At 39.1% G+C, this 12,754-nt stretch overlaps 1 protein-coding gene across 3 annotated transcripts in view; it reads left to right on the top strand.

Moving 5' to 3' along the window:
- Positions 1-12,754, top strand: part of ncor1 (nuclear receptor corepressor 1) — a 72,209-nt gene that overhangs the window by 49,403 nt on the left and 10,052 nt on the right. For 2 of the 3 annotated variants that reach the window (XM_014019623.1, XM_014019622.1), the window contains exons 25-36: positions 2,243-2,328; positions 2,445-2,610; positions 2,693-2,818; positions 2,914-2,997; positions 3,087-3,328; positions 4,844-5,153; positions 6,905-7,129; positions 7,248-7,439; positions 7,872-8,024; positions 9,697-9,858; positions 9,983-10,109; positions 10,782-11,239. In XM_014019623.1, the coding sequence (XP_013875077.1) occupies positions 2,243-2,328; positions 2,445-2,610; positions 2,693-2,818; positions 2,914-2,997; positions 3,087-3,328; positions 4,844-5,153; positions 6,905-7,129; positions 7,248-7,439; positions 7,872-8,024; positions 9,697-9,858; positions 9,983-10,109; positions 10,782-11,239 (2,331 nt within the window). The remainder of the gene's footprint in view (positions 1-2,242; positions 2,329-2,444; positions 2,611-2,692; positions 2,819-2,913; positions 2,998-3,086; positions 3,329-4,843; positions 5,154-6,904; positions 7,130-7,247; positions 7,440-7,871; positions 8,025-9,696; positions 9,859-9,982; positions 10,110-10,781; positions 11,240-12,754) is intronic. The other variant, XM_014019624.1, reaches the window with a different exon arrangement.

Raw genomic sequence — 12,754 nt, 5'->3', positions numbered from 1 at the left:
GAACCAATATGTTTGTTATTTGTAAAGGAAGGCAGTAGATGGCWCTTTGAATCACTTTTTAATCTGGGCAAATATGAACAGTTATCAACTACGATAAAATCAGTCTTTTCTCTGTGTTTAGGGGCATAATGGGATACAAGTTATTTATTTTAGCCAGGCAAATCTCATCGAGATCACATATCTCTTTTTCAAGGGTGGCCTGGGCCTACAACAAGCTAGCATGAATGTTTTTGGACAGGTTCTGTAGCTATTGGGGAATGTCTAATGCAGTAGATCATGTTAATAAAAATAGGATTTCTCAACTAGTAAATAAAAATCAATAAATTTAATGTACTATGTTACTCCAGCTGTGTGTCAAACAAAAGGTTTAAACTCCAAGACTAAAATAGCAGTACAGAAAAGATATCATATCTGTAACATTGCTGTTTAAACAGCAGAGGCAAAGTGTACAAATGATCATCTATTTGGCTTTCCATACATCCACCTCTTGCTGGTAATCCTGCGTTCTCTACAACAAAAAAAAAGAGATGGGCACCAACGTCTGGCTTCCAAATTTTCCACAACTTTTTGAGTTGAACAGAATTATTTTGTGTGAAATTAATGATCAGAAAAACTGTCACAATTAATATTTGTTACTTTGCATTTACTGCAGTTAGTGCCGTGTGATGAAGTTTTTTACAAGTAACACACTCTCACTAACAAGCCTGTGGTGTATTGCGTTACTAAAGATCTGCCTCCACTTCTAGGGCTGGGTATCATGGCCAATTCTCTCGATCGATTCGATTTTGATTCGTATTCAATCACGATTCGATCTGCTCCTAAATAATGAAAATGGTTCAATTGTGTTGCAAAATACAAAATCACTATTTTTTCTCTTTACCATAAGGACAAACTTTTATATTAAACAGTTTAATCTTGAAGGAAACTGTCAAGTTTAAAAGGTTTTAAATTAAAAAGAGTTTGCAGGTGACAGTGTTGGAGGAATTCATTTTTAGGAAATTAATAATTGTCTGTGTTTCTGTTACCTTCTGTTATGTTCAATATAACTTATTGAAATTTATTACTTATAACTTATTAAAACAAATAATACAACTACAACATTTCATCACTGTGGATTTCATTTACATGTTTCTTAAAGTTTAAAAATAGTAATATTGGTACCAAAACTAAACGATTTTGTTAGAATGTCAGCTTTAACACATTTAATCATGTCAGTGGAGAACAGTTTCAGTCAGATGTTTTCATACTGTAGTTTGGTTCGAGCGCCTAACGAGCCACTCGTCTGCTTTGTTTTCTTTACTGCATAGGAGCACAAATCTTTGCAAACAAAAGTCATCGTGGTCTCTGTTGTCTTTAAGTTCTGCTGAGAGTCGGCTGGTAATGTTAGTGATTCCTTAGTTTCTTTTGTTTTGMTCCAGACAACTTGTTATCGAAAGCTAATGTTAGCATTGAACGTCAACTGGATTTAAATATACAGCAAGCCAGGAGTGACAAAATATAGAAATGTGTTTCAGACGCGCACACATGGGGAAGAATTGATCTCATGCCCTGTGAATCGATTTTCCCAAATTTAAATGAAATCAATCCAAGATCGATGAAATTGATTTTTTTTTCTATTTTGCTAAAATAGCAGTACAGAAAAGATATATCTGTAACGTTGCTGTTTAAACAGCATAATGGAAAAGGTGGGTTTCAGTTCATACCTACCTGTTAAAATGAAGACGTTAGTTTGACATAAGGAAACTAGAGTCAAAAACATGCAAGTGCAATTGTCATCAATTAATCATCTGCGAAATGCCGCAATTCTTTGGCCAATATTGCTCAACTCCAGTTCCCAGTCAGAGTATGTTTCTGGGTTCTGACATCTGTATTATACGTTTATTAGGGGTGTAGCTATACATCGAGCCACATCGATACATTGATTAAATGATTATTGATTTAATTGCATCAAGGCAAAGCAAAAATATATATCCAAATCATCATCATGGTGTGAGATGGGAATAAATCACATCATATCAGATGCAGACTTGTGTATTTAATTGAACTAATAACTGTGATATCGARAAACATTGTATCGTCATCCAAACAAACCGTTTTGTGCTAAAGCTGGTGATTTACACCACTAATCTCTCCTGAATTCATAGATTCAGGGTGAAACATAAGTAGGGGAGTCTTTAGAGCTTCTTTCTTTAACACCAGCCACAGATGACCAAAGTCCCTTCTTCTCTTTTTAACCTTCAAGGGACTCCGGTTTCAACCATTCAAGATGGCAGAGACAACTCCTCAAAGGTTGGTGAGGGCCACCCTTTCAGAGGATCAATTACTCTGGTAATTAATAGATGATTGTTTAGTTTATTTGTCTATTTTTCCTCAGTGGAAACGTAACATAACTGCGTACAGTTTTTGTTGTTTAAGTTAAATCATTTTGCTCTGCATTTAAATAGGGCACTCCAGCTCTTCCTCAGCCTAGCATTGCTGCTGACCTCTATAAAAACACAATAACCAAGGTGGCAGAAGATCTGAGCAACCTGGATAAGGTCAGGGGGGAACAGCAGGCCAAGGGTCACGTCATCTATGAAGGCAAGAGCGGTCACATCCTCTCCTACGATCGTACGTACCTTACAACTTTTATTTAGAAAAACAGTTGCTTTTCTTCATCGAGTTCACACTTACGCTTTTTATTCTTAAAAAGCGATGAAGAACTCAAGGGAAACCACTCGAAGCCCCCGAACATGCCACGAGCTAAAGCGCACTCATGATTTGATGGAGGGACCCCTGGGGAGAGGACACCCTGGCAGAGAGGGGGCTCCGTTTGAGGGTACCTTTTATATTTCTGTTTACAGTCTGCGTGTCCTGCTTGTGTTTTTTGTTTCAGATTCGAATGATGCCTTTTTTTCCCTCTTATTTCCCCAGGATTGATAAGTAGAGCTTTACCAAGAGAAAGCCACCACGGAGATTCTAAGGAGCGAAACTTAATCACTGGATCCATCATGCACGGTAGCTAATTATAAAGATTGTCACATTTTAATGTTATTAGTAGCATCAAGTAAGAAAAAGGGACTGAAATACTTTTCAACATTATTCAGGGACCCCGAGAACGGCCGCTGACAATTACGAGGAAGCCATGAAATATGGGAAACGGATCAAAACAGAAAGCCCACCGATCCGTTCATTTGATGGGGCGATTGGCAAAGGCAAGCCCTATGAAGGAGTCAGTACCATCAAAGAAATGGGTCGTTCTGTTCACGAAATCCCCAGTGAGTGTCAGGATCTGCGCAAGACTCCCGACCTGCCTGACAGGAGAGTGATTGAGGGACCCATGCCACAGGTTTGACTATACTTTTAATTAAAGAGAACCCGACTACTTTTAACATTAGACAATATTTGATCAACATCTAACTCAACTATATAACAAAGATTGTAAAAAAACTGTAGGCTGTTTGGTTTTTATAAATTAAAAAACTATATGTTGTCACATGGATGGGGCAATATTATTTAGGCTGCAAAGCATACATTAAATGATGACACTTGGTTCTGCTTTGGAACGAGGCATTTTTTTCCCTCTGGTACAAGCTCTATCCATACTGAAGGTTAATTTTGGACAATGTCTAATGATCAGCCCTTTTAAATGAAACCAGTGTGTTGAAAGAAAGTGGAAGGTAGAAATGACTCAGCCTGGAACTGAAAATATGGATGGAGGACAACAGAGCTGCTTCATGGAAGAACGTCTGCTTGGCAATTTAGCTTTCACATTAGCGCCTGAGCTAATAAATAGTAATACACAGTACATGGCGATATAATGTTAGCGATTTATGAACTTCCGCCACATATTTATTAGTTCCCAAGCTAACATTCTTCAGCACATGAACTGTCACTACCCAATCTGACCCGGAAACACGATACGTACTAAGCTAGCAGCTAATTTGTGCATGTGCTAAAAGAAATGCTTCCTGATCACAGATTTATGTGCTTGATTTACGAAAAAATACTGGAAATAATTCTTTCCATCCTTAATTATTAAGGTGTGCTGAATAATGTACTGTAAATGGTTTTAATATAACATATATATATATATATATAAATTTAAAAAGTACATATTTATTTGTTAAAATATTTATATATTAAAATATTACTTGCTATAAACTGACCTACTTTCCTAGACAATGTTATAATTCCCTCAATAAATAATAACTGTCATACTTTAATAAACAATTTTCTATTGAATTCAAATTTTTTAAGTTGATTTATTGGACTATAATGTAACTACACTGTCAATGTGCTCTATAGTAGTGAAACTACTAAGGACAACAATCTTTTAATTATAATTTTTTTAAATATATGTATTAAAAATCCACATCTGTGGCAAGCATTCCCTTTTTTTCTAGAAAACATTGCAGGTGACGAAGGACTGAAAACAGATGTATTAGCTTGCGCGCTAACGCAAAAGCTAACAGTCTAAGCTGACGTTGCTCCATGAAGCAGCTCTGTTGTTCTTATTTCTACATTCTCCTCGCTGTCAAGGTGCTCTGGTTTTGTTTAAAAGGGCTGATCGTCAGATATTGTACAAAATTAATTTCAGAGTGGATAGAGCTTAATCACAGCCTCCCACTGGAGGAAAACAGTCCTTTCACAGAACACYTAGTAAACATCATTTAGCCAGTATGCTTTACAGCGTAAACAATATTGCACCTTCCATATGACAATATATTTTTAAAAATATATTAAAACTAATGTCTAATATTACAACTAGCCAGGGTTCCTATTAAACTGAAAATCTAAAATTCTCAAGCAGATCTTTAGTTTGACGAGTCTCTTGTTTTAAACCTCTTCTCCCCATCAACAGATCCACTCCCTGGGCCAGCCCACTATCAAACACAATGTCAAGTCTCTCATCACCAGTCCCAATAAGCTTCCCCACAGCATGCCCCAACTCGAAGCAATGGAACGAGCCAAATACGAGGAGAGCAAGGCGGTCCGCCACACTTCTGTGGTTAACTCCACCGCCGCCTCCGTCCTGCGCTCCACACACCAGGAGGCTAACAAAGCCCAGCACAGCCCGGGCATGTACGAGGACGCCAACGCTCGCAGGACCCCAGTGAACTACAACAATCCTGTTTCCAGAGGTTCACCCATGATGGGACGTCCTTCAGATGGTACATTCCTCTTCAGTTTATTCACAAACTGAACTTTTTAAGGACCTCATTCATTTCATTTTTGAGGTTTTATTTTCAAATTCTCCCTCTCAAAATCTTCAAAGTGATAGAAGATTTGTTAAAATTTAAGGATTTATCACCAAGTTAGCAACAAGCTAGTCTTATTTATAAGATTGTCAGTTGAAAAAAAAAATTTTTTTTTTCGTAATAACATCAAATATTATACAATGAGCTTTCACAGCACTACTATAGCTAACAGGTAGCATAGCAGCTTTCAATATCAGCCTCATTTCAAAAAAATTTGTGAGCGTGGGTCACATTTATTTTGCTTGATGAATCTTTTTAGACCCGTTCAGACTTATAAATCCATTTTGGGTGATTTAGATTGCAAGTGAAGAGATTGACAGCATTGACAACCATCGGTAAATGTGTACCTTAAAACATTTTGCAACAGTATGCCAGCTGCGGTCTTTAAATACACACACAACCAGGGAGGAAAAACTCAAGTCAGTGAGTAAAAACACAAGAGTGGTGACAGCTCACTGAGGTTCCCACAAGTTGTTCAATTAGCTCTAAAAACTTTCTGAACAGATAAAGAGACTCACCACACTGTTCTGTTTACTTGTAAAAATGAAAAATTCAACAAAACAGACATTTTTTAAAGGGGTTCTGATAAAAAAACCTAACTTTTAGTTAAAAGACAAAACAAATAAAAAAAGTCATGTCTTCCCAAAGATATCCATTTTAATGGTGTTTAGTCAGCCAGCAGCTGAAACAGATATTTTGTATTTTTTTACCCTGAGACATCCAGCTTGTGTGGGGTCACATCAGTTCATTAAGAGGAGCAGGATTATGTTCACAACATATGCATCGGGGTTCATCAACCACAGTTCCTGATTGCCCAGGGCACATAAAACACAAATTCAGGCAGGTCGATGTGTCTCCAATTATAGATATCTTAAACGACATCACTGTTCAAGATATCTTACTTGTATTTTAGATATGAGATATGTAAGATTCAACTAATTCCAATGAAATTTCACTTTTCATTCATTTATTTAATTACTGTGATTTAACCAGGCAAATCCCATTGAGATCGCAGATTTTTTGTCATGTAATTTTTATTTTAAAAAGGCTGCACTCTCTTTGAATAAGTACTAGTAATGTTCAATGTCGATCAATGTTCTGTTCTATTTTATTAAATTTTAACTTTTTTTCCCCCGGCAGATTAAAAAAAAAAAAAAACAACAAAAACTTGTCGAACGTTAGCCTGGTTAAAACCAGACCCTTGTCCTTCGCTTTGCTTCATACGAGGGTCTGGACCCTCGACTATAGAGAAGCGATTCTTGCTGGAGGCGTGGCCTCCGTTGAAGTTTGAAATGATTGGATTGGTTGGCAGCAACGTATGTGTATGCCAGAAAATCCTTGTCTACAGGAGAAATCCCAGACGGAGCAGTGAAGGGAAACTAGAATTGAGCRGAGCTGCGTTGGAAGGCGAGGGCCAGGCTACATTGAGACCATTCACACCTGTTTTTAACTCTGAATGTAATCTCATATCTAGGTTGTATTATAGTGCCAGCTGTGTTCAGGGTGTTATTTAGGAGGATAAAGGATTATAAAATGTTAATTCCAGGTTGTAGTTTGTTGCTGTAGTTTTCTGCGATGGACTTAAAAGTATTAAATTGTTGCATTAACTAAGTGTAAACCGTTTGTGTTCCTTTTATTAATTCATTTATTTATTTATTTTAAAGGTGCCATGAGCTCAAAATCAGCTGCACATGACCGAAAGAGTTCCATGACCCCGACTCAGAGGGACAGCGTCCCAGCCAAGTCGCCTGTGTCAGGAGGCGACCCCGTAGCGTCTCACAGCCCCTTTGACCCCCACCACCGGCCTGTGGTTCCTGGAGAAGTGTACCGACCCCACTTGCATCCACATCTGGAATCTCAGATGGCCTTCCACAGAGTGCTGGATCCTGGTACGGTGATAAAACTAGAAGAAAACTCAGGTCCTCTAAGTCAGCACTTATGGTCGGTTTCTGTGAGCCTTCTGTTCATATGTGTTTTTTTTTTTGTTGTTGTTTTTTTGTGTTACAGCATTCATGTTTCCCAGGCAGCCATCCCCAACAGGCTACCATAACACCCACCAGTTGTACACCATGGAGAACATGCGGCAGACCATCCTGAACGATTACATCACTTCCCACCAGATGCCTCGGGCTGACCTGGCCAGAGGGCTGTCGCCACGGGAGCAGCCTGTCGCCAACCTTTTTGCACCCGGAGCTCGAGGTATGGCCCTCACCTAGCAGACTATTTCCCATCTGCTACGACCTGCAGCGGAGGAGTTGTGGGCCGTAGGGGCTGTAGTATGCAGAGTGTGTGCTTGTGAATAGTGGCTTACCTTTTCCAGACGCCCAGAAGCAAACGACCTTTGCAAATTTTGCTGATTTGCTTTTTACATCGGGGCTGCAACAGATTCGGCTACWATTCAGTTTTTCGATTGGGTATAGTCATTCAAATCTTGATTTGCTGAGTGGTTTTGCTTTTTACAGCTTGACCACTGTTCCACTTTGTTTGCAGCCCTGTTGCTTACTGAACAATCTGTATTTGGAAGTCCTATTTGATGAAGGTGATGGGTTACAGCTAAGTGTTCATTCATTAAGAAATTGATGGATCAGTTCATGTTTTTCACCATTGGCCCTTTGCTTCTGTCTGTAAAAGGGATTTTTGATCTAGCCCAGATGCCTCCAACTATCCTGTTGCCTCATCCTGGGGGAACAGGTACTCCCACTATGGAACGGCCAACCGCCTACCTCCCTGGACCTCAGCCCCCTTTCCCTCCTAGAGCTTTCAACCCAGCTTCCATATCGCCAGGTGAGGATCCCTCCCTCCCTCCCTTCCTCCCCCTGTTCCTACACCTTCTCTTCCCTTGTGTTTCTTGCCACGATCTCCATGTTTCCTCACACTCGGTAAGAGTGCAGCTGTGCACTGGTCTGATGTGTCACAGATCAGTGTTACCAGTTACATAAACAGCTGTTCAGGTGTTACGTGACTGTCCGTTTTGGTCATTTATTTTTACAAGCGGATGTAAAAAAAAAAAAAAAGAAAAATGGACAGTTTGTTTATAATTTCATACTCCAAAAACTGGAAAATGAAATTAATAAAAAATACAGGCTGCAGTTAGTTAGTTACAGAGATGCAAAAGTAGTTAGCTAGGATCTATTTATTTACAAGCAGCTGCCTGTTCTTAAAATGTTTTTTAACTAGCTCYACCTTAAATGATCTGACAACAACYGTGTTAAACTTCTGGTGTATTAAAAATAAAACAACATCCGTTTTCCCGGTTTTGGAGTAAAAACGAAATAAAAAAGAAACAAGAATAAGAGTCCGTTTTTCGATAACTGTTTTTAAAACGAAAATCGAAACACAYGGACCCGTGACAGTCAGTGTCAGGAGCACTTAAAAAAAGAATCGATTGAATTGTTTGTTTTCCATCTTTTTGTTTGCATTTTTCTAATTTCCATTTGTCTGAAATTGACTCTTAAATGTGGATTCCAACAAAACCAGTTGTGTTGGACATTTTAATGGCAAATTTATTCTGTAATCCAAATATGATTAATAAGTTTGTGAATCGTTTCGCTGGACGTGCCTTACAACCAGCAGTACTTCAGAACAGTTGGAGTTGTGTGACAGTTTTCCTAACATGGTCATTTTTGTTGTGGGAGAACAAGAACTCGGCAGCATGGCCAAGGTTTCTAACACTAATGTGGCTTGTGCAGTGAGGATACTGACCAACTGACTGAGTGAATTAATTAAGCCTGTTTTACAAATTATATCACCACCACTGAAAATACTGAGACAGTCCAAAGGTAGACATATCTGTGTTGATTAACTTAAAGCCTTTTTTTTCCTTTAAAAATTTAGCAAAATGTCATTGTAACTTCACTCTTATTTATTTTTATTGTGAAATGTGTCTTACAATCAAAGTGTGTCCTGAGAGGTGTTTTTTTTAATATTTCCACTAAGGGAACAAAAATTAGTAAATAAAAAAACAGTAAGTGTTTTTAATCAGCTGGGTCTGAGCTTCATGTGCTTTTGATCATCRCACACCAAAAAGTAAAGGGAAGGCAAGCTAACTCAAATTTAAAATGCCCGACAACCATTCAAGGGTATTTCTTTGTCATTTGCTATTAATTGTTCATGGGATAAAACAAAACTAATTACCCAGGCTCAGTGACGGAAGCAGAAAAATAAATAAAATAAAGGAAGACGTTCAACAGGAACAGTCGAATAAGATTTATTTTTGCTGATAGGAAGTGAAAACGTTGATGAACGAATGTTTTAGTTATATATTTTTGCTGACACAGGTCGATAGTGAAACTCCTTCAAGCCGTTCCGTCTGAAAGGTTCTGCTGGGTTCTGATAGGCTAACATGGGAACTGAAGTGGAAACCCTGATGTAACTCCGACACAGCACAGCTGGTGTAAAACCAAACGAGCAGTGCGTTTCTGAGTTTTGCATGCATGTTGTCCCCTGTTCTGCTCAGGCCATCCAGTCCATCACGCTGCAGAGAGAGAACGGGAGAGGGAGCAGCAGGAGAAGGAACGGGAAAAGGAAAGGGAGCAGCAGCAGAGGGAGAGGGAACGCGAGCGGGAGCGGGAAATGCGAGAACGAGAGCGGGAGCGAACCAATGAATACATACGTGGAGGTAAGTCTTGTCGCTGCCATTCAGAACTACATCAGTCTTTTTAAAATCAGACTTCAAACTTTTCTTAATACAGGAAGTCATGCTCTTGAACTTCATTTTGAAACTTTCGTCATTATTTTTAAAGGTGCTCTAGAGCAGCCTGGCCGGCCAGGTTTCCAGCTCTCCCCATTGCCCTCGCTTAGGACTCAGGACGTGGTAGTTCCACATCGGCCGAGCGTCTTCCCAGGAAAGAGTGTCATCACTTCTCTAATGTAAGATTAAAACTGCTTTATCTTACAACACTAACCAGTTCTTCTGATGAGGAAAACGGCATTTACAGGAAAATGACTACCGTATTTGTGTATAATAAAGGAAATTTAACCCCAAAAATTATCCAACAAGCATGGCCACAAGTGTGTGTCCCCAAATAATGTTTCCCCACCAGAGGGCACACTGCAATCCTGAAGTCTGTCTGAAATAAGTGGGAGCCATACACATAAGGAATTTTATTTTTTTAAATGTCAAATAGCCTAAACATAACAAGCCAACAAGCAAGTTAATGGTAAATTCACTAATTTTATTCCACATCATAAGATTAGCTTTCTTCATTTTCGTCAGTGCAGTAAGAGTAACCCCTGCTTTTCACCAGTCCCTCAAGTTTCTCATTCATTCCAAGCTTTCTTTCCGCTGCTCGATTTGGGCTGCATATTTCTTTTTTCCTGTCAGGAACATTGACTGTAGTCATCTCAAGCCTAGAGTGCCCTCTCAMGGCAATATATATAAATAAAAGTGTGACTTATAGTCCTGAAAATAAGGTAGTTACATTATCATAAAGCTGCACTAAGGGACAACCCAGAGATCTATTCTTTAAAAGAAAAAAGTCACTGGTTTTACAGTATTTGAGGAAAACTTGTTGATGTCCTCATATCTCCATTTCCTCCCAGGCCTCATCCTCCTGCAGTATCATCGGCTTCACAAAACAGCTCCCGCTACGGCACAGCAGCTGATGCTCTGGCTGCTTTGGTGGACGCTGCAGCTGCCCCTCCTCAGATAGAGCTCCCAAAGATGAAGGAGAATAAGCACGAGAGGGACGACGAAATGTCTTCATCGGCTTCGGTGCGGCGAGCACCAGTCCTGCCTGAGCACCAGCAGGAGGCGGAAAGGCGCTGTGTCATGTCTCTGCCAGGTGGTAAGCCCCACCCAGGTTACACAGAGGGTCCAGGCGTCGGGCTGAAGGACAACGCCCCTCCAACAAAGTCCCGCATCGTGGAGGAGCTTCGTACTCACGGAAAGACAACCATCACAGCCGCTAACTTCATCGACGTCATCATCACACGCCAGATAGCTCCAGAGAAAGACTCCAGGGAACGAGGTTCTCAGAGCTCCGACTCTTCGAGCAGCTGTAAGTGTTTTGGATAAAAAGATATTATTATTCAAGCTTTTCACATGTTTAACTTTGAATACCACAAACATTTATTTATTTATTTATTTATTTATTTATTTATTTATTTATTTATTTATTTATTTATTTATTTATTTATTTATTTATTTATTTTACTGTATGTGGTACATTTGCAGCATCATGAAGAGAAAGTAACATGCCAGACAGGTCAGGAATACATGTGTTACGTAATTTAAAGTGGTTATAAAACACTGTCTGGTGTGTTCCTTGGTTGAATGAGGCTGTTTGCTCACCAATATTCTGAGGCCTTTGCAAAATAGCTGTCTACTGGGATTAAATTTCACACAGGTGGATTCCACAGGTTGAGTCAAAAGAAACAGGACACCATCTTGTTTTGGTTCAGTATGAGATGGTGACCAGGTGATTTTCTGAATTCGGTGCCCTTTGGGTTCTCAGGTTACTGAAAATTTTACCAAAAAATTGTGTTTCTGAACATTGCATCTACAGAAGGACTATTTGAACCTCTGAGAAAACATGTTTTTCCACCTTATGCATGAAATCCCAAATATTATTAGGAAATTCTTTGTTACTTAAGTTGTTTTAAATTCAACCCAGTAACAGGACAATTTGGTTCTTGTTTGTGTATATCTCTAAAACATAATCAAATTAATTCTACCAGTTCCTTTGTAATCACCTGTCTCTTGTGTAAATTAACTTAGTGTAAGTATATTTTATTTGATTCTAAATAATAATAATTTGACTGTTAAGTAGAATATGGCAAATTAATGTACAAGCAGTTAAAGTGTGTTTTCATGATTTATTTAAAAATAACATCAGGCTTTTTTGTTATCTACTCATCCTCTAAACTTTGAAAACATTTCAATTCAATTTGTTATTGTTATCAAAAATATCAAGTAACAGGGTTGGACAGACTGTAACAGGATTGAAAGCACTGTAACAGGATTGAACCATACTGTAACAGGATTGAACCAAACTAACAGGGTTGAACCATACTGTAACAGGGTTGAGCGCCACTGTAACAGGATTGAACCATACTGTAACAGGGTTGAACCATACTGTAACAGGATTGAACCATACTGTAACAGGGTTGAGCGCCACTGTAACAGGATTGAACCATACTGTAACAGGGTTGAACCAAACTGTAACAGGGTTGAACCATACTGTTACAGGGTTGAGCGCCACTGTAACAGGATTGAACCATACTGTAACAGGATTGAACCATACTGTAACAGGGTTGAACCATACTGTAACAGGGTTGAACCATACTGTAACAGGGTTGAACCATACTGTAACAGGGTTGAGCGCCACTGTAACAGGATTGAACCATACTGTAACAGGGTTGAACCATACTGTAACAGGGTTGAGCGCCACTGTAACAGGATTGAACCATACTGTAACAGGGTTGAACCATACTGTAACAGGGTTGAGCGCCACTGTAACAGGATTGAACCATACTGTAACAGGGTTGAACCATACTGTAACAGGGTTGAGCGC

The sequence above is a fragment of the Austrofundulus limnaeus genome, unplaced genomic scaffold (genome assembly GCF_001266775.1).
Source record: "Austrofundulus limnaeus strain Quisiro unplaced genomic scaffold, Austrofundulus_limnaeus-1.0 Scaffold225, whole genome shotgun sequence".
NCBI classification, from domain to species: domain Eukaryota; kingdom Metazoa; phylum Chordata; class Actinopteri; order Cyprinodontiformes; family Rivulidae; genus Austrofundulus; species Austrofundulus limnaeus.
Note: the sequence above shows the minus strand (reverse complement) of the source record. Positions and strands in the feature narration are given on the sequence as shown.